The sequence below is a fragment of the Notechis scutatus genome, chromosome 2, assembly GCF_049901735.1.
Source record: "Notechis scutatus isolate UNSWTSFEM ecotype Mainland chromosome 2, rNotScu1.2, whole genome shotgun sequence".
NCBI classification, from domain to species: domain Eukaryota; kingdom Metazoa; phylum Chordata; class Lepidosauria; order Squamata; family Elapidae; genus Notechis; species Notechis scutatus.
This window is the reverse complement of record NC_142010.1, coordinates 219,507,393-219,530,486: the sequence shown is the minus strand read 5'-3', so window position 1 is coordinate 219,530,486 and position 23,094 is coordinate 219,507,393. Positions and strand designations below refer to the sequence as shown.

The 23,094-nt window shown below is 35.7% G+C and overlaps 1 protein-coding gene across 1 annotated transcript in view; it reads left to right on the top strand.

Annotated features, from left to right (window-relative positions):
• Positions 1-1,804, top strand: part of MAN2A1 (mannosidase alpha class 2A member 1) — a 61,919-nt gene extending 60,115 nt beyond the window's left edge. Inside the window, exon 22 of the mRNA XM_026673095.2 lies at positions 296-1,804. Within this exon, the coding sequence (XP_026528880.2) occupies positions 296-448 (153 nt within the window). The 3' untranslated portion in view covers positions 449-1,804. The remainder of the gene's footprint in view (positions 1-295) is intronic.
• The last annotated feature ends 21,290 nt before the right edge of the window (positions 1,805-23,094 follow it).

The following is a 23,094-nucleotide window of genomic DNA, read 5'->3' as shown; positions in this document are numbered from 1 at the left end:
TTCAATTTTCCTTTACAATTTCAGTTGGTTTATCTGCTGTCCTTAAAAGCAACACACACACACACACACACACACACACATACACACACACACCAATTACTGCTTTATGTATTGTGGGATTATTTATCAGATTTGTACAGCAGCCCATATTGCAAGAAACAACTGGGTGGCTTACAATAGTCAATAAAAATAAACAATAATATGTAAAAGTAGATAATCTTTAAAACTATGAAATAAAATTTGCATTGAATTGGATGTTGGCAGTAATTCATTTTTTGTCTTTTTCCATTTTCAGTTAAGAGTGCACAAACTCTTTAACAAATTCCATGTGGAAAGTCTAATATCTACGTCCCTATCTTTGATGCATTCATTTCCAGATGCCAGAAATATCAGTGAGATTAATATGAATCCTATGGAAATTAACACATACAGAATTCAGTTGAGATGAAATCTGATTTTTGGACTTGGATACTAAAGAAGAATATACACTTCTGTGTCTTCTCAAAGATTAATGTGCAATAAAAAGCACATTTTAATTCCAGCTTCTAGATACTGTGACAATGCATTCATTTTAGAATCTATTTGATCTTAAATGCCATAAAAGCCATGATGCAAACAGTTTTTCTTATTCTCTAATAAAATGCCAACATCAGTATACATGAATACAAGAACTGAGGGAGAAACAAAGGATATTATCTCTCATCAACAAAATGAATCTCAGGTTAAATATTAGTTTATGACTTCTAAATTCATAATTTGTACCTGAAAGGGAGTTAACACTGAATTTAAATTGTTTTCTGATCTCTAGCTGACTCTTAAATACATACATTGTTGAAATCACAGTTTGAGATTGAACCTGAAAATTCTCTGGTGAAGCTATTGTCCAAATACTTGTAAAGACTTCTATAAATTATTATTTCAGCTTTTCCACAAGGAGTCTGCATTTATCCCACTCTCTCTAACTCTAGAGTGAAAACAAGAACCTTTAAGAAATGTGGACAATTTTAATATTAGCCAACCATCTTGAACTGTGGAACTTAATTCTGGAATTATACATCTTTTTTGGAAAATACATTAAATCTGTATTGTTACTTGACACATTGGGATACGTGCAATTACTCCAGAATACAGAATAATGAAGATGGAAGTCTGAGTACAAGTTTTTTTTACTGAATACTTGGATACTAATGCTCTCTGAATTGTGTTTTCTATTTCAATTTAACCTTATCAAAATAAATGTGCCTTATTTTTTTTATAAGTGTTGTTACTTTTTATGTGTCCATAACAAGAAACAGGACAAAATGGGGTTTACAGTTTTTTAAAAAACTATCTTTTATTTGACAGTAATGGCCACATTCTGATCTATTGCAGCCTGTGTGAACTAATGGTGCTTTGAACACTATGAATGTAGAAAAATAAAACAAACACATGAATGAAAGATTTAAAATAATCATTTGCTGGCAAATAAACATTTGGAGGCTGGCAGAAATTTGTCTTGTGCATTACAACATCATGTGCCTCTCTTTAAAAAACTGTTGTACAAACTCAGTATTTAGCCAATTTAGTTTCTTTGCATCAAGCATTTTATGTTAAGTTCTTGAAGCCATGTGGCTTTAAAATTTTCATCTCTCAATAAACTTTTTTTTAAGAATTTCAATTATTTAAAGCTGCAGTCCTATCAAACGTTTGCAATCTATTGGGTGGTGTCTTTTACTGTATGAACCTTAAGTCCCACTGAGTTTAATGGACTTCAATCAAGAAATGTACTGTATAAGCTTGCGCAATAAATTGTAGTTCAGTATGATTCCAGTTTATTTCATTTTTTAGGTTCCTTTAAAACAAATAACTGGAGAATTGCTTTCGGACTCATATATTATGTACTCTATTCAACTTATGTATCTATTATTAATTTAGCCACCATTCCAAACTTTTAATACATTTATGATATTCAGTGTTGAAAGTTTCCATTATAGTTGCTCTACTTCAGTTATAGAAGAGTGTCACCTCTGCTATTAAAAAGTCAGCATAAGGAACTGAAAATAAATTTATGCAATAAGTGTACACTTTTTAATACTTTTATTTAAATGGAATTTTAAGTGCAGAACCTTTCTGTCATTGTTACTTACCATTTTCATAGAGCTATACATTTTGTAGGTTACCCCTCCCAAAATTATTCAGCATATTATACCAATAACCATTTCATAAGTTTTTATCTTTTTACTGTAGAACATTTTTATTTTATTTATAGGTCACCCAAAATTGTTTAGGAGTTGGATCGCCAATAAATTAAGAAAAATAAACACCAACAATATAATTATAGTATTACTAGTATAAACCTCTTCCTAAACCTAGTTCCTTCCATATATTTAAAAGTTAGATTTTTACAGTCCTTGATGTATAAGGGTTGTAATTTAGCATATCTGGAAGGTATTGGACTAGGTAGGATTGTAACTGAATAGGAATGAAACTCCTGTAGTATATACTTCCTGAATCTTTCTCTATGCCATACAGAAAACCAAATGAGAAAAGATTTCCTCAATAGACTGAGAAATACCTAGTATTCTTTTAATATGTTATGAATACAACTCTACAAATTTTCTTCCCCATAGGTTATTTTATTATGCTAGAACACTGGCCACACCCAAATCTTGGCTGTCAAAACTTAATTTTAAAAGATTGCATTGAAAATTTGGTCACCTCTTTTGGAGAACCTTATTGCAAAGGGGATCTGCAGTCCTACCTTAAACCTACTTAATAATTATTGAATCTAATGTATCTTTCTAGTAAAGGATTGTGATCTATGTTTTATGACTAAAAGTCTTAAACTGTACAATCATGCTTAAATTATTAATGATCTTTTGCTTTATTTCATAATATGGCATGTTGCAATAGTAGTTGATTGTATATATTCTGAAGTTTGTCAAAAAACAGTCCAAATTGTAGTATTTATTTCTCTAGGAAATTGATAACTTCTCAGTTTTAGTGGCATAATTTCTAATACCTATACAGATAGGATCAGGGTTTGCCTCCCAAGAGCAAAATTCTTTCATAGTAGTCATCTGATCCAAAAGAAGGAATTTGCTAATGAATTGAGAGATCAATTTTTTTGATTACTCCTTGCAACTTCTTTAAATCCAGAAAGATTGGGAGTCTTTGGAATAGTTTAGGTAGAGTGATTAATGGGGAAGGGAATTGAGAAAATTGTTTCACTTCATGTCTCTGTAAATGAAAGCATTATGAGCAAAAGTCTGTTCAAGGGATGCTACTGCTAGTAAATTCTGGATCCTATCTTGGGTATTTTAAGATCAGTTTCTATATACCACATACTAAGCAGTTAAAAGATTGTATCTTCAGTAAATCTGAAACCAAATCCTTCTGTAAGAATGTGGATTTTGAACAATCCTTTATATTTTGATTTCTTTTGAAACCAACTGATTTAATTTGAATGATCATTTTCATATCTTTATTTCCATAGATTTTCTTTTTTCTTTCTTCTTGCAGAGGGAGAGCAATGTGTTTGCCAATAAAAATTATGTTATGATAACTATGTGTGATGCTGTCTTGATAGTCATTTTAGATAAACCAATATCTCAAAATAAGGCTGCAATTCTTCAGGACAAATGCTTTATTATAAACAAGACCCATCCATTGTATACAGGTTGGATTTATACATATATCAATAGATCTGAAAGTTGTGACAGGGCAGCTTTCCCACAATATATGCTGCTTTGTGTTTTGAGGAAGGCGTCTATAGAACTGCCTCATGACAATTTTTGGAATATCAAAGAGTTTCTGGATTTCTCTGTTTATTTTCTGTGGATAATATTTTCCCCTTGTAATCTGGAATACAGATAGTCCCCGACTTAAAACAGTCCATTTAGTGACCGTTCAAAGTTATAACAGCACTGAAAAAAAGTGACTTTTTTCCGCACAACTGTTGCAGCATCCTTATAGTCGTGAAGAAAATTTGGATGCTTGGCAACTAGTTCATATTTAAGATGGTTGCAGTGTCCCGGGGTCATGTGATTACCTTTTTCAACCTCCTTATGAGCAAAGTCAATGGGGAAGCCAGATTCACTTAATAACTATGTTATTAACAACTTCAATGATTCTCTTTAACAACTGTGGCAAGAAACATCTTAAAAAGAGTCAAAATTCACTTGAATGTTTCACTCAACAACAGAAATGCTGGATTCAATTGTGGTTGTAACACGAGGACTTCCTGTATATGGGGCACTATAACTTTTAAAGCTCCTCGTGAAATCTGTAGAATAAAATCTTTCATCTTCCAGATCTTTTATCCTAACCTCTGCCATTCATTCAAGTCACCATACTCAGATCACTCTATGCCAGCAAGTTGGCCTCCAGTGATGTAATTACGTTGCAGAAGAGCTGCCGGTGATGTTTTTCACACAGAAGGATAGGAGACAAATGTAATAATTAAAAAATATAAATATTGTGAATCATAAAAGCAGTAAGCTTAAAAAGTAAAAGCATGAAGCAATAAATTATGGGTGTCATTTTGTGATTCCTTAAATATGTTCTGCAAGTGGTATGATCATTGTAGGTATTTTATTATACAAAATAAGACTTAAATTATTGAATTCCTTCAGAATCCAAGATTCCTCCTATTGCCTCTCCTCTTAAATCTGTGTTGCTTCTGCTGCTTTTAGCCTCAAGATCAAATTAAAATGCAGCCTCTAATCAAATGGAGTGCATCCCCTGATTTAATGTGGTCACTATCTAAGCAGGCTGGCCATTAACAGTTCTAATACAATTACACCAAGGAGGAAAAGTAAATGTCTTCATTTTGGCTGTAACTAACACTTGATGGAAGCAAAAAGATTGCATAAGTTTTGATAACTGTCCCAATCTATGGAGTTTCACTTATCCACTGATCGCCACCATTCCTATCTTTCTGCAGTTGCTATGGCAATGGCTCTATTCTCAATATTTCATTCTCCTGACTCTGCCTGTTTGAAGGCTGACTTGATTTTGCATCCAAATTGTCATACAAAAGCTAAGATCCAGCTAATAGAAGATTAGCAACATGTATTAAACAAAGCCACTGTTGTGTATGGCAAACCTCTATTTGAGGATAATGGAAACTGAATAATCCAAATATAAAATAGTTCGATATTGGGGTTATGTGGATATCCAGGTAGAAATAATTAGTTCCCCATGAGTGGAATACTTTCTGAAGTAGAAGAATACTTGGGTTTTGGTGTTTGGATCTATTCAATTATCCTTCAGTTCACATGGAACATATATAATTAATGGGAATAAATGATTTCCAGAAAGACAAAAGATAACACTGATACTGTTACCTAGTTTGGGTAATGAAATGTCTGCAAGAAAATAAGCAAGCTTGTTGAGAGCACCAAGGACCCCTTATTTCAACCCTGAGCTACAAACATTCTCCTTTATTGCCACAAAAGATTCAGTTAACCTTCCAATCACCAATATATTTTAGCCACATTACAGTTGGTGTGTGTGTGCTGAAAGCAGTTTGTAGGGCTCATACCACAGTTATTGTGTGTTCTCCTTTCCACAATAATGAAATGGATTCCCTTGTTGGGAAGACTTCCTGCATGCTATTCAGCCTTTGGTCCACCTCAATCAAGTATGGCCGAATGTGCCACTATAGTCCCTGATCTTCCGTCTCAAGTGGAATAAAGGAAGGCAATCTAGCCAACATACCCATCTCTCCCTTCTGGGATTAGAACCATAATAGAGACTTGGGTATGTACATAAGAGAAGAATATCTGTACAACTCCATCTAAAACAATTTTACTAAGTTTTTCTAAATTATACTACAACCTACAGTAAGTAGCAGAGAACACTTTGGAAAAACGTAAGACATCTTTGGGATAAATACTGTTCATATCTTGCAAGTACAGTGACCACATGTCTTTTATTATAAAGAAGGGCATTTCAGAAAACTCTTTTTTATTTATTTTAGTCATTTAACTTTTACATTACAAATAGTATCACACCTAATCTTTAACATTCAATGGAAATTGAATTGTCATTTTGATTTTAGATATTTTATCAGAATATATGTTTTTGTAATATTTTTGTTGGTTTTGCTCTAGATGTTTAACTTTGTAAAGCAAAGTTACAAACATAATCAAATATGTTTATCTTTATAAATCATGGTTGTTCATTTTTTTCAAAGAAAGGGATTGCATTGTCCGGTGCTTGGAGATCCAAGAGCAAGCACCAACATGGGATTTTGATGGTTGGTGCTCGGCAATCCGAAACTAAACCATTGCCACTAGCTGCAACCCACTGGTGGGGGGAGCCGGGGTACAAGGGTGGGGTGAGCATTGGGGTGGTGCCAATCTCATTGTACACATGTTGTGCACTGAAAATAAAGGTAATAATAATAATAGTAAGATTAAGCACGGGGTGGCACAGGGTGCATAGAGGATTGGGGTGAGAGAGGATTCCTTAGGCAAGCCTTAGACCCAAGATGGATTAAACCATAATTACAAAGAGTAGGGTAATTGGAAATAAGCGGATGACAGGAGGTACCTGCATGTAGCAGAGGGCGTGGCCACAGCTATAAATGGCACTGGGAGGCAGACACTCCCAGCGCTAACTTTGATCGACTTCCTGCCATTCTTGCCGGAGGAGGGAGATTGATGTTTGTGAATAAAACAGCTTTAACCACATGAACTGTGAGAATTGGCTTGTTTATTGTTACAAATCCTCAGGACCCTAGAAGACTGGCTGAGAGAATGGTTGCCATACTTCAAAGCCATCTGAAACAAAAATGTTTGTGCAATTGTGTTCATACATTAATGTAAGCAGAGCTGTAGTTAGCTGAATTCTGTATTCAGAGGTTATATTAAGCTAAGAAATGATTCATTACCCAATCCTCCCCAGGTTTCATATACTGAGACATGAATTTGACCCTCCATGCCTTGGAAATGGGTGAGTTCAGGATCTCATGGTTACCATGACAATTAGGGTTTTATTCAAAATCATCACAACTCTATCTTATGTGGTACACATACACACTAGAACTGGTTTTCACCTTACTACTGACAAGACTGTGAATTGACAGGAGAGGAGATTAACTTCAATCCATTATCATAGCAGATTACTATCTAATTGCCTTGAGATTTGCAGCCACTAATAACCATTTTAGGAGAACAGGCTCATTAAACCGGTCCACCTCAAGCAGCTTATACTTAGGCACTTGGAAAATCCCCAGCAACCCGAAGAAACTCTATTACTTTAAAGCTATGGGGCTACTGTTCCCAACTAGCCTCCAAGTGCTTCTTATTTATTGATAATCTCCAAAAAATGAAGCACCAGATGAGATGCCAGGAGTAATGTTGATGAATGACAAATAATAAAAAGGACTGAAGACAGTTGGAGCCTATTCTGTTTATAAAGTATCAATGGGTAATGTCATTTGGGTGACACAATCCATTCTTAGCCCTGAGAACCTAAAATATCTTCTTGCTGGCCTTTTAGGGCAGTTTGGCTAGTTTTTTTAAAGACAAAATCACCCATGTTTGCTCTGAAGTGGATACTGAATGGACAGAATCACGTGCAATTATTTTCAATATTTTGCATTATCAATCAGGACTGTTTTGAGTCTGTGATGGCTGACAAAGTTGACAGTCATGTGTAATATGAATCAAACCATTGGCAAATTAGCCCCATAACATGCAGACAACAAGAGGAAACACAATGGCATGAGTACAAAAAGTGAATTTATCTTTGCAAAAGAGGCAGTGTCTACTATTTGAAGAAAGCAGTGTTCTCCCTTTTCCTTGACCTAGATTTTCTTGATAATTATCATTTAGTTTCCAACCTACCATTTCTTGGTAAGGTTGAAAAAATGATTAGCTTCTGTACAGAAGGTCCTGATTATTTGATCTCTTCCATCTAGGAATCAGGCTTAGACATAGAACAGAGACTACGTTGATTATTCTCGTGGACGATCTGCAATGGGACTTGAAGGAGAGTGAGCTGGTTCACATTATTATGTGAGACCTCTTAGTAGCATTCAATAGCATTGGTAATGATCCTTTCTAGCTAGCTACAAAAATCAGAGATATTGTGGCTCTAATCCTTCCTAATCAGTACTACATGTAGTCCTCATTTAACAATCAACAACTGATTGTCAAGCGAACAACTTGGTCGTAAAAAAGCACTTATTATGTGAAACCACAATTGTGCTTACAATCTTCATCTTCCTTCTGCTTAGACCTAGGAAAGTGGTAAATGTGAGGATTGGTCAGGAAGTTTAAGTAAAAGATGTGTTTAGATGTCCTGTCCTAATATCCAGAAACTGTAAGAAAGAGTCAATTTCTTGAAACTGAATTCTAGCATGATGGGGCTACTGCTGGTACAAAACCCACTTAATTCATGGATATTCCATCCATATTCTAAAGAGAATTGCTGGGACCAGTATATAGCATTCCTTGTTGGACAGCCTACCACCTGAAGTCAGATTGACTTCACTTATTTTGTCTTTCATAAAAATGGTGAAGACTGTGCTCTTCCATAGGAAAGCTATGGAAGATTTTATTTACAACAGCAACATATATTATTCTAATGATGGAATGTTTTTAGGAATATTTTTATATCTGAATATTGTAGGTTCTCTACAATTGTATGAGTAAGTAGTTCAAAAAACTAAAATGAATAAAATACATTCCTAAACATGTAAATATTAAGGTAATTATTTTCCTTTTCTTCCCACTTCCTTTTTTCTTTTCTTTTTTTAAAAATATACTTTATTAATCTTTTATAATTTTAAAAAGTCAAACAACAACAAAATATATCTTATATCAACAGTTTGTGACATTCATCTTATACAAATATTTTGTGCATTATTTACAAATATACAAAATTGTGCGAATATAAATCATTAACTTATCTAGTAATCTATCTTTAATTAACTTATCTAGTTAAACTGTTTCAACTCCTTCCCTCAAAACGACGCTATACAGCACTGCACACCAGAATAACTAGACACAAGAACAGTTACTCTACTCTACTCTACTCTACTCTACTCTACTCTATTCTATTCTATTCTATTCTATTCTATTCTATTCTATTCTATTCTAGTACTTATCTCTATTTATTTACAATCCATTTATCTATCCACCAATCTGCCTTTGATCAATCCAATCAATGGAATGATTGGCTTTTTTTTTCTTTTAATGGTAGAAAATATATGAATTAATTATTTGCCAGATTACTGATACATTTCATCGTGTGAATTTGAGAGACTTTAGGATCCACAGATTAAAGTGGCTCAAGGTCTGCACAAATCTAAGCTGTGATCTGATTACTCCGTTCATGAAGTAAGGCTAAACCTTGAAGTTGAAGTTTTCTTTATATTTTATAGGCATTTGTTTAAAAATACACTATGTAGATAAGGTATCGGTTTCATGCAGGAAAGAAATGTTTATTTGTAGCTTCTTTGTTGGTAATGGAAATAACTTTTCAGTTATTTTTGTACTTTCTATTCCAAATGTCATTTTAAGATTTTTGCCCAGACTCTAGCAAGACCAGAAAAGGTTAATTTTTCCCACTTCTGTGATCCCAGTAATTATCAACACTGCTTTTGTAGTTACCATGTGTACCACAACAGAGAATACAGGGTCCTGTATTGTGTGTTCATCATCTGTATTTTTAAAAGCATACAAAGTTGTAATTAACAACGCTAATTTAACTTTTACAAGAATCTGACAAGGGTAGAATGAAGAAGTCCTTAAAAATAGAAATTTGTACAATTGACACCTAAAAATGTAGAGACAATTGCAATTTTAACTATTGTGAGCCCCACCTTATGATGAATAATTAGAATTTACAGGATAGTATGTTCTACTGAAGTGCTTGTAGTGCAATAGCTCCACTGAAGGGTGTTTTTGGGTGTATGTGTGCTAATTTTACAATTATCCCTATTAATGCTATTGTTTTATCTAATCTCAGGAAACTTGTTCCAACAAACTGATTTTATATATAAAATATGTTCTGCTTCTGCTCGTTTCTACTAATGTTTTAGCTAGACATACTATTCTTGCAATTCTCCATACATGAGTAAAGACATAACTGCTGGAGCAGCACACTTTTAAATGATGCTTGGAAAATGGCCTGTTTTTGTACATTTGCTGTCTTTTACTTTCATTGTTACTATGCTGTTTGAAACAGCACTAAATAGAAGCCAAGAGGTGCAATAATTAAGATTTATCTAATCAACTTTGAAAATGACAAATGCTTAATGAATTTGTCCAGCAGTGATACTATTCAGCTATTCTTTTATTAAAAGACATTGCATATAGAAATCATTGATCTAGATTAACTAAGCATGCCTTAATTGAGTCAAAGAACATTCAAAGGTCTTGATATTTAAAGCCATAAATTTTCCCCACTCTTTTCAATCAACAGTGTGGTGTTTTCGGGTTAGTGGGATTAACTTTGCTTTTTAGTGGAATCTTGCTATGCGCTCAATAGAACTTGTCTCAAAAGGAATGCACTGGGAGGGGAGTTTCAAGCCTGGACTTATTCTGGATATCAAAACTTAACTGCAAGCACAAATGTCTCATGAAAAGCAACTCCAGATTGCCCATTCCTGCCTCCTTGCTTTATTTTTCCTTAGAATGGGGAACAACTATTGCTACCAAAGAGCAACTCATAAATCCTTTGTGATCTATCAGTGCATACTGATTTACCCTCTGCTCTCAATAGATGCTTTCCTGAAAGCTTGTGAAGTTTTCTTTGTATTGACAGTATCTGGGCTAATAACAGGTATAAAATTCATTGCAAATGACTCCCAAGTGTCACTAGGGTCCTTACAACTGAAGATCAATCAGCCAAAATAATGAAATCCTAGTAGGTCATTGCAAGCCACTGACATTGAAGGAGGTAGACAATGGTTAGAAGGAAGATTTGACAATGCTATTACCCCTTAACATTACTGATTCTTAACATCCTCACCCATTAGATACTTAATTAGCTGTGCCAAAGTTTTAATAATGTGCCAGAAGCTTAATTTAATTTGCCCAGTCTTAGCAACTATCGTAGCAGTTGTTTGCATTTGAAAGAAATTACTATAGATTACTCAAGCAAAAAGGTATTAAACACAAGAAAGCTGTCAACTTGCTAAAGTATCACTGCTCAGTTGCCTTACAGGGGAAAAAAGCACTCTGTATGAATATTTCTGAAAACTTTAGCATAATCCACTAGACATTTCTGCTCCAAAAATATGGATGCTGTTTATTATTTCACATTTGCATGTACGCTTTTCCATCCCAATTAGTAATCTCCAGATATGTAGGTTCCTCATTCCATATGCACATGTTAAGTTAGAATCACGCAGGCTGGAAATTATGAGTTCAACAAAGACTTAGATGCATTCTAGAGCAATTGTTAAGTTAATCACTAAAATGAATCCCTGTATTGTTCAGAGTTGCAAGCCATATTAGTCTTTTGGACAACCCATTTGTATTAATAATGTGTTTAAAGGCTTCGGTTTCCAAAATTGGTGTCTGCTGGCCACACTGAATTCCAAATATCCTTATTTTCCCAAAATATCATGTATTAATTTATTTGTGCCGCTGTAACTTACATAACCAAGACTTCCCTATTAAGCAAAGCCATGTCCTTGGGGTTTTATGATTAAATTGCTACCTTAAAACTTATATAGAATGGTTGGCAAGATGAGCAGAGAAATAAGTGATAATTAAGATGAACTTTCATGCATTACTTTGTGCCTACCCAAGCATCTTTACTGTAATTTAAACATTACAATTTATTCATTAAATTTGTATGTCACCCATCTCATCGAAGGGTGACTCTAGGCAGCTTACATCTAAGTAAAACAAGATAAAATAATAAACATTAACATTAAAATTGACTAAAAATAATCTAATGTGAGATGGAAGGGAGTAAGATGCACATAGGGTGGAACTGACATATTATCTCAGTCCATTACCAGTTTATAATAAATGTATTGGGCTAGTTATTAAAATCATGAAAATCCAGTTTAGTCTGGACTCATTCAGATCAGAGCAAAAGAAATAGGACTTTCCAGAGTGCATCAGAAATAAATGTCCCAATAGTTTTGAATAGAAATCAGAACCTTAATGTTCCCTAAATGAACTTCTGTTATTTTGGCCATGTCTCCTGAAATCTTTTGGAAGTTGTAGTCCAAGCATACTTACAGATTTGGAGAAAGCTGGTTTGAATAACTTAAACCCATTGCAAGCTGATTCACCTCAGAGAGATAATTCATGATATTAAAAAGAAGGCCAATCAGTTTTAGAGATTTCAACCATGAAGAGACCAGAATGAGCTCTGATTTCTTTAGGGAGACAACAACAAAACAAATCATATATGCCAACTTGAGCCAGTTTCTGGATAAAACTGGCCTAAGATATTATAGTGTATCAGTTGAAAATATTCCAACTGGAGCTTCTCCTGCAAAAGCAAGACTAACCAGGATTTTTCTTCTGTACCAGCATCTTTGAACTGTTATGCAAGAAATGTTCTATTTTTTTTTCTTTTCTTTAAGCTTTCATTTATTTCATCTGAATAATTGTGCCTTTTAGAGAATTGTGTGTCAAAACAGGCATTCTGTATATGCATACATTTATGAAGCTGTGGTATGGTAAGAAACTCATTGCCCTTTTGATATGGATAAATTCTAAATCTCAGCATCTCTCACCACTAGTTCTAGGATAATTTAGCAACATCTGGAGAAGAGGTACAAATTCCCCATTCAGAATTTCAGAAGAGAATTTCCCAACCATGGTAATTTTCAAATTGTGGATTGTGGATTGTGCCCTCAGACTTCTCAGCAATGGCCATGCTGGCTGAGAAAATCAGAGGGATGTCCAGGCTAATAAACACTGCTTTTATAGGTAGGAGGCAGCATTATTACATTGTAGGTGTTAATTAATTGGCTAGAGCAGGAGTCCCCAACCCCTGGTCTGTGGACTGGCATTGATCCAGGGCATGCCAGAAACTGGGCCACACAAATAAGTGAAGCCCCATCAGCAGGATACAGGCAGCATATGAAACCACATTCCCTCTGGGCCATGGGAAAAGCTCTCTCCATGGAACCAATCCATGGTGCCCAAAAGGTTGGGGGCTGCTGGGCTAAAGGATCTAATAAATTCATGGCAGTGATGCAGGATTTTAACTGGGAGTCAATTAGTTTACATTTCTGTTTCTTAGTTAGCGTATTACACCCTACACATTCATCTGGGTCCAAAAGGCAAGGGAAAGGTTGAAGCCTTAAAACAAAACAAAACAATACGAAACAAAACCAAAAGAATAGAGATAGCCACTTTTCCTGAAATACGAAAAGTTATTTTTATAAATGGCAATGTAGCTCTTCCATATGACATCTTCTGACAAGTATGAGCATAAGATTGCAATCTAAAGCAATAATAACGGTCCTTGGAGTGGATATATCAAGTAATTAAGCAGACCAATTAACTCTTTTGTAGTTTAAGACAAATTCTTTGAAGATGTGATTAAAGAACATACCTGGGACATAAACACATCTGTTCAAATTGCTTCTTTTCAGTTTGATATTGAAGGTCAGGGAAAGGACATATTCTTAAAAGCAAGTTAATACTATTTTTTCTTACCATTATTTTCATAATGTTTTAAAACTTCGCCGAAGATTTTAAAGGGTAAGAACAAACCTAAAGCACAGCATATAAATTGCTCCTTTTCCCTTGAGAGAGTTGAAAAACACAGCATGAAAATTTGTCCCTATTTAATATTTAACAAAACTGTAATCACTTTGACAGTCAGGTTATTTTTTTTATTTTTATTTTCCCTCCCTATCCTTTTAGAAGAGAATAATAATACCAACTTTCAACCTTAGGACAAGCAGCTTTTCTTTTCTTTTTTATTTTCTTTCTTTTCTTTTCTCCCTATTAGATCTTAATTTTTGATGATGATGATCTTGATGGATGTCAGTGAATAACAGAATAATAATTAGCTGACTGGGAATGCTATGCTTCTGTATGTATGCTTACTCAAAAATAATTTTAATTATACTCAGTGAACTTTACTTGCAGTTAAATATATGTAGAATTGAACTCCAAAGCCTAAAAATAAAGTGACTGTTAGCATGAACTGTGAATCAGAGGTTGAGAACGTGTCACATAAAGCAGAAGGTGACAAACTGGTGGGCACATTTGGAACATCAAGGAGCAAGTATAAAATGGGCTTGACTATTCAGAAAACGCAGGCCACAGTGAGCTAGTTCTCCCCCCCCCCCTTTCCCATGACGCTTTTTCTTATCCTAGCTGATTCCGCTTACGTTGGGAGCACACTCTTCCAACATGTAAACAAACAGAACCAAATTCTAATAATGCAGAGGAAAATACTTGAAATTATGCTTTTGCAAATTCCCTCCATTATCCCAGCATACTTTTTTCTTGCATTTGATGGACTAGGCAGGATTTAACCTGTCTTGAAACCCAAAAGGGGAGAAGATCAGATCTTTCTAGGGAGGGAATTCCAGATAACAGAGGTGATGATCCAAATTACATGTTCTAAAGCAAATTTAATTTTGGAAAATGTCCTACTAATTGAAAAATAAAAAATACTAAATTTCAATCAATAATTTATTACTGTTGATTGAATTGAATTCTTTATTGTCATTGTACGTATATACACAGTATTCATACAACAAAATTCACGTAACACCCAGAGACCAGACCCAACATGCACACACATGACAATTCCCAAAACAATCCCCCACCCGCCAAAATTTCCTGCCCCCTAAAAACACACAAGCATTCACACAACAGACCAAGTAATACTGTCCAACAGCTCACTGATGGTGGTCCTTAAGTTAATTGTTAAGTGCAATTATAGCTCTGGGATAAAAACCATTCAGAAAAGGTGTGGTCTGAGTTTTAATTGTTCTGTATCTTCTGCCAGAAGGCAACAGCTCACAAAGATTGTAAGCAGGATGGGAAGAATCTCTGAGAATGTTGTGGAACTTCCTCAAACAGCAAGATGTGAAGATGCCATCCAGGGCTGATGGCTGGAGCCTGATGATATTCTGGTCTGTCATGTATCTAATGATTCTCTGTAGATCTATCTATTGTCCATCTACTATCGATCATCTACCATCTTTAAGGTAAAGACCAGCCATACCACACACCCCATAGTAAGAATGTTGTATGTCAGGATGTTCCCCCCCCACTTTATCTTAATTGTTGGGGTTGTGTGTGCAGTCTGAGACATTTCCAATGTTCAAACCGGACTTAACCCCTTTTACTGACCATTGTTTGGTACAAGTTTTCCCTGCTTTCAAGGCCTTTCCTATTCATAGGGACCTAACGCCCCCCCCCCCCTGAACCCCCCCCCCCGCCCACCCCCCCCCCCCCCCCCCCCCCCCCCCCTTCCCACCCCCCCCCCCCCCAGCAGAGTGAACGTAGGAAAAAGGTATAAGTTTTGTTTGTGAGAGGCCAACCTCAAGAATGCCTAAACAAAAAAAAACCCTTCCCCTCTGGGCACTTTTAATGATTCTCTGTAGTCTTTTTGTCCCCTACAGAGCTGCTCCCATACCATGCAAGAATGCTGTATGTCAGGACACTCTCAATGGTGCTGTGGTAGTTGGACAGAAGTAGATGCTGAGATAGATTTATCTTCCTGAGCATTCTCAGGAAGTTCAGCCCCTTCTGTGCCTTCTTCACAAGCATGTTAGCATTCATAGTCCATGAGAGTTCCTCTGAGATATAAGTGCCCAGAAATTTAAAACTACCAACCCTCTCTACCTCCTTGCCATTTATGTACAATGGTAAATGTACATCTCTCTTCCTCCTGAAATCAATTATAAGTTCTTTAGGTTTTTTGGTGTTAAGTGTAAGAATATTTTCTTTACACCACAATGTCAACCCTTGTACTTCCTTTCTATAAGCAGACTCGTTCTTATACACAGAATCTGGAGGGAGTTCACCCTACTTTTCTTATCTTCAAACTGTATCGACTGGTTTTTAGGCAAAATTGACATAATTCTGAGTAACTAATAAATAGAGCAACAATATGAACTCTATGGCACTCAGAATCTATCCATAACAGGCATTTATATTTTTACAAGTAGCAGAGATGCATTTTTCATGCCCTATGAAATGAACAAATAGGAACCTGACTTTATGGTAAAAGGTCATTTATTAAATCTATCCTATGGAGACATAATATTTTAGTTTGTTTTCTCCTTGGAAACTAAAATGCTTAAATCAACCTGAAAAATCAACCTGAACCACGGTCCCCATACTTCCTATCTATAATTAAATATATCTATCCAATGAACATGCTTACCCACTCCTGTAGCACTGAACAATTTGTCCATTGCTTTTTTTTAATAACCAACTTTGCAATCTGTTTTTGTATTGCAATGGCCAGAAGAAATAATAAAGTAAATATTCAATTTTATTGTACACATGTTGTGCATTGACAATAAAGGTTTGATTTAATTTGATTTAAACCAGAATCTTCAGGATATTTCTGCAGCTTCAAAAAAAAATTCTGTTGTGATATGCAACTAAAGAATTTATCAAGCAGACTAATTTCCAGATTGTTACAAATGTTCACAGATATTTTAAATGCTGGGAGACATTTAAGTATGGAGATATTCCTTGAAATACAAGTAAATTAATTGAATAGAAATAATTTGCTTAACCAAATATGTTCCATATTCTGTGCAACTGTAGTTATTGTAATGTAAGTTTTTATGCCATCTATTTCTCTTCGACAAACACCTTTGCTTTTGAAGCTGCAAAGAGCTACAGCTCCTTTTTACAGTCATCTATTGCCTTTTGTTTGTGTGTGTTTGTTTTTGTTGTCCACCAAAAAAGAAAATAACATGCTCGTCAGTCAGTCTGAGGTATGTTCAGGAAATGAACTTACCTCAAAGTTGTCAGATCCTAGATACCCTAAGTTACCTATATACCATTCCTATCAGCACTTATCTAGTGGGTGAAGGAGAGCATTTAGCATTTAATAGCCTCTTAATGCCCTTAATCCATGACTGGACAATCAAATAGGCATTGTTGACTACCAGTATTTCCTCATACCAGAGGTTGAACACCTATCATATGACCAACTGACCAAACTGGCACATACGTCATTAATAAGCTAAGAAGAACAGAACAAGAAAATCCATGTTGTTATTTTGTGATGATGTTACCTAGTCTGGACGAAAGGTTCAGAAGCTAAATTGAAACAAGCTTGGAGAGCAAACCACTGCCAAAATCTAAAACCTAAGCTACAAGTATTTTCTATTACTTCACATAAGTAATTATTCAGAACTATTGTTTTCATTCATACAATTAACCAATTAATCAACATTTAACTAAGATTCCAGACATGGATGGCAGCCCTAAACAAAATAAATAAATTCAGTCTCCCATAGTAAAATTCCTCAGCTCAAATTATAGTTCTGTGATGAACTGATGTGATCAGCATAACTAGTCTAGATTAAATACAGATAGTCTTCAAAGTTACAATAGCAGGACTGTCATTGCTAAAGGATGTGATTATAAAGCATGATGCCCCATGACCACATCACTTTCTCATTGACTTTGCTTGTGGGAAGCCTGCAGGGAAGGCTGCAAATGGTTATCACATAACCACAAGATGCTGCAACCTTCATAAATTGCAAACTGGTTGCCAAGGTCCAGAAACATAATTCTTTGATTGTGGAGGTGATGCGATGGCTGGAACTTGGAGGACCAGTTGAAAGTATCACTCATTCATACCGTTGCAACTTTGAATGGTCACTTTGAATAAATGGTTGGTAAGCAAGGACTACCTATAATTATCAATACATTATTTTCAGTTGTTGATTACATTACTGTCTTGAAGACAAGAAAGCCAAAGCATTTTTACAAATTCGGATAATATTTTTTTTAACATGCCCAGTGAACAAAGTTGCTAGCAAGGTGGCTTATTGCCAATTCCATATTTCTCTCAATATTGAGAGTTGAACAAGATTTAGTGCTAGCAATAAGGGACGAGCTTTAGGCATGGTAGTGTGTATGCATATAAATAAAATTGTTATTTCTGCTTCATTGCTAATGAAAGAAAAATGATCCACGTGCTCTGTTAGGATAACAGAATCTTGGAATCGATTTAACTCATGATTTAGTTACTCCTGAAACTGTCAACAAATTATTCAATACCCATTAATGAGCTTTCACAAATATCTTATTAACTTACTAACTGCCAGTTACCTAAGCTTCTATGTTGAACATGAAAAATAGGTTCCAGCAGTTTGGAAATCACACACACACACACACACACACACACACTCAGCCCTATAATAGAATAACATCAGAGTTGGAAGGGACCTTGGAGGTTTTCTAGTCCCACTGCTCCATTAGGATACCTTGTACTATTCTAGGCAAGTGGCTGTCCAGACATTTTAAAAACTCCACTGTTAAAACACCCACAACTTCTGAAGGCAAGCCATTCCACTGGTTAATTGTTCTCACTGTGAAGAAATTTCTTCTTAGTTCTAGGCTGCTTCTCTCCTTGATTAGTTTCCATCCATTGTTTCTTACCTTGCCTTTTGGTGCTTTGGAAAATAGGTGGACATGGACTCCCTTCTTCATGGCAGCCCCTCAAATATTGAAACACTGCTATTATGTCATCCCTAGTCCTTTTCAGTAGACTAGACACACCCAATTCTTGCAACTATTCTTCATATGTTTGAGCCCCCCAATCATATTTTCTATATGTATCTGTATCATCCATCATCCATCCATCCATCTATCCATCTATCCATCTATCCATCCGTCTGTCCGTCCATCTATCTATCTATCTATCTATCTATCTATCTATCTATCTATCTATCTATCTATCTATCTATCATCTATCATCTTTAAGGTAGAACAGACCAAGAAACCAATACCATGTAAGTCAGGACTACTTTTATTGTAACAGCCATAGTAAGAATATTGAAAGTCTGAATGTACTTCCCTCCTTTTCACTTTATCTTTGTTTGTACAGGGGTTGTGTGTGCAGTCTGAGACATTTTCTCAAATTAGTTTCTTAAACACTGGACTTAAACACTGTTTATCTGACCATTGTTTGGTAGCAAGTTTTCTTCCTGTCTTTCAAGGCCTTTTCCTAGATCTCTATATACATATGGAGGTAAACTGGAATACACAATGGTGTGGAGTGTAACTTATTTCCAATACCCATTTAAACTACATAATACTGTTGGGTTTCCCCAACTCTCAGCATAGTAATGTATTCAGTGATATATTTCTGTATAGGAAGAAAAAATGAAGGTTTATAAGCATATATGTTTATTGTATTTGTTTAGTGGAAGAGAGCACAACCAGGTTGTCAGATGAGGAAATACCATAGGAAAGCTGAAAATATTTTTAATTGAGATTGACTATAATACCAGAATCTTGAGAATCTGATTGTGCAGTATCTCATTTTCTTCATTCTTGTATTCTGGTGAGTTAGAGAGCTGTTTGCCTGAGTCTCTTTCCAATGTTGTTTGGGATGTCTGTGAAGATTCTCAGTCATCCAGGTCATAGTTGTCCCAAAGGTGCTTTTTCAAAAGACAACTGGACTTTGTTTTTTCTTGAAGTCGTTTCTTGTGAATTTAAAAAATGTTTCAGCCCCCCTTTGCCTAGATAAAAGTTCCTGCATATTTCTGTCATGGTCATCTTTATTCTCTACAATAGCAGCTAATCAACATGTAAAAGTTGAGTTTGCACACAAAGGGTGCTGTTCCTGAAACAATATTCAACATCTGTGTTAATAATCAATTGCATTTTCTATTACATGTATACCACAAAGAAAAGAAATAAAAATAAAAACTGAGTTAATTTCCCCTTTTACTTCCCTTTAACCAATTTCATTTTATTATACAAAGGATATGAGAAAATAGAAAACATAATGAACTAGAAGGGATTATGTGGGAATGTAAAATATTTATAATGAATGTATTGTATTTTTAGCTAAGTGGAAACAAAGAAAAAATATGAAATGTTTATATGAATATCTCTGGAATATACACTGCTCAAAAAACATAAAGGGAACACAAAAATAAGACATCCTAGATCTGAATGAATGAAATATTCTTATTAAACACATTGTTCATTACATAGTTGAATGTGCTGACAACAACATCACACAAAAATTATCAATGGAAATCAAATTTAGCAACCCATGGAGGTCTGGATTTGGAGTTACACTCAAAATTAAAGTGGAAAAAAAACACTACAGACTGATCCAACTTTGATGTAATGTCCTTAAAACAAGTCAAAATGAGGCTCAGTAGTGTGTGTGGCCTCCACGTGCCTGTATAACCTCCCTACAACGCCTGGGCATGCTCCTGATGAGGTGGCGGATGGTCTCCTGAGGGATCTCCTCCCACACCTGGACAAAAGCATCCCCAACTCCTGGACAGTCTGTGGTACAATGTGGTGTTGGTGGATGGAGCGAGACATGATGTCCCAGATGTGCCCAATTGGATTCAGGTCTGGGGAATGGGTGGGCCAGTCCATAGCATCAATGCCTTCGTCTTGCAGAAACTGCTGACACACTCCAGCCACATGAGGTCTATCATTGTCATGCATTAGGAGGAACCCAGGGCCAACCGCACCAGCATATGGTCTCACAAGGGGTCTGAGATCTCATCTCAGTACCTAATGGCAGTCAGGCTTCCTCTGGCAAACACATGGAGGGTTGTGTGGCCCCTAAAGAAATGCCACTCCACATCATTACTGAGCCACTGCCAAACCGGTCATGCTGGAGGATGTTGCAGGCAGCAGAACGTTCTCCACGGCGTCTCCAGACCCTGTCACGACTGTCACGTCTGTCACATGTGCTCAGTGTGAACCTACTTTCATCTGTGAAGAGCACAGGCCGCCAGTGGTGAATTTGCCAATCTTGGTGTTCTCTGGCAAATGCCAAACGGCCTGCACGGTGTTGGGCTATAAGCACAACCCCCACTTGTGGACATCGGGCCCCCATATCACCCTCATGGAGTCTTTTTCTGACCGTTTGAGCAACTACATGCACATTTGTGGCCCGCTGGAGGTCATTTTCAGGGCTCTGGCAGTGCTCCTCCTGTCCCTCCTTGCACAAAGGCGGAGGTAGCAGTCCTGATGCTGGGTTGTTGCCCTCCTATGGCCTCCTCCACGTCTCCTGATGTACTGGCCTGTCTCCTGGTAGCGCCTCCATGCTCTGGACACTACGCTGACAGACACAGCAAATCTTCTTGCCACAGCTTGCATTGATATGCCATACTGGATGAGCTGCACTACCTGAGCCACTTGTGTGGGTTGTAGACTCCGTCTCATGCTACCACTAGAGTGAAAGCACCGCCAGCATTCAAAAGTGACTAAACCATCAGCCAGAAAGCATAGGAACTGAGAAGTGGTCTGTGGTCACCACCTGCAGAACCACTCCTTTATTGGGGATGTCTTGCTAACTGCCTATGCTTTCCACCTGTTGTCTATTCCATTTGCACAAAAGCATGTGAAATTGATTGTCAATCAGTGTTGCTACCTAAGTGGACAGTTTGATTTCACAGAAGTGTGATTGACTTGGAGTTACATTGTGTTGTTTAAGTGTTCCCTTTATTTTTTTGAGCAGTGTATGTAAGATATATCGTAGATGGGAGGATATACCATATGAATCCTAAATGTATTAATCTTACTTTACTTTTACTCATTTTTTCTTTCCTTGACTGTCTAGTTATATATTGGTCTTGAGAAAGTTATAGATGATATCAATACATAATGTAATATAAAATAGGTGGTAACTGAAAATGGAAATAATAGGAGATAAAGAATTGAAAATATATTTGAGGATGAAATGATTTTGATATTGAATTAATGAAATGAAATATGAAAGGGAAATTTATCTAAAGATTAGCTGAATTGATAATAATTTGAGATGATATTAATTAAGAAAGTTGAAAATGTAACTATGACTATGTATAAATATTGTAATCTGGAACTAAGTTGCTCACTTGAAGAGATGTGTAAAAAAAAAACTTGGGGAAAAAACACCTGTGTTAATATTTACTGGTAAAATTGCACACAAAAACTATGCATTTTATTGTTTCTTATCAGTTTGTCTAATAGAATCATATAATTTGACAAATAAATAAATAATCAATTAAGTTTAACATCTTGCATGCTTTAGATTGAAATGCAGCTCAACCCACAAGAGGATATTGTATATACAGGTGAGATGCTTAAATGGTTGCAATAGAATGATAATTGCTTGTGGCCAATTGCAGAGTCAATCATACCTTCAAGTCTGGTAAGCGGTGCATCTTGCTGAAAAGGCAGGGGAGTTCTTTTAATGATAATGCCTCAAAATCCAGTAAACATAAACCAAAAACCTGAGAAACAGATTCCTCCACAAATTAGTTTGATCCTGAATCAAGTAACAGAAGATGCGATATGGAATCAGCTATATTCATTTTTACATATGGTTGTAATCTCCAAGATGCAGGACTTGAAATAGGAAAATGGTACTTTTATATGGTTGAAACATGAGTATGAGTTATGCACAAAGATTGAAAGATTCTACATTGCCCACAGTGGATGGTTGGTGAAGTTGACAGATTTTGCTGAAATGGATGAATTGATTTCTTTGATTAGAGAAAATACTGTATATTATCCATATTTATTGGTGACTGTAAGCTTTTTGTGGACTCTGTGCATTAAAATAAAAAAAAGAACTTGTAATTTATGGTTTTGATGAATAGCTAGGATATGTAAAGAAAGAAATAATATGACTGTAGAGAGGTTAAAATATATTTGTACTTATAATTGCCATAAAGAATATCAGAAGCCACTTCTTTATATCTTTTTTTTTCTATTTTTTCAACTTTTTTTCTTTTGTCATACTTTTTTCTTTTCCTATAATTTTTCTTTTCTTTTTTCTTCATTTATGTTAATTTCTTGTTTAAAAGTTTTAGTAAAAATCATACGTATAAAAAGAGAAGCCTGCATATGAGTAATTTGTGATTCACAAAGAGTATGTCCTCAATCTGTGAATGCCCCCTCTAGAGAAGAAAATGACAGGCTGGCACCAGCAACAGGTGCCTTT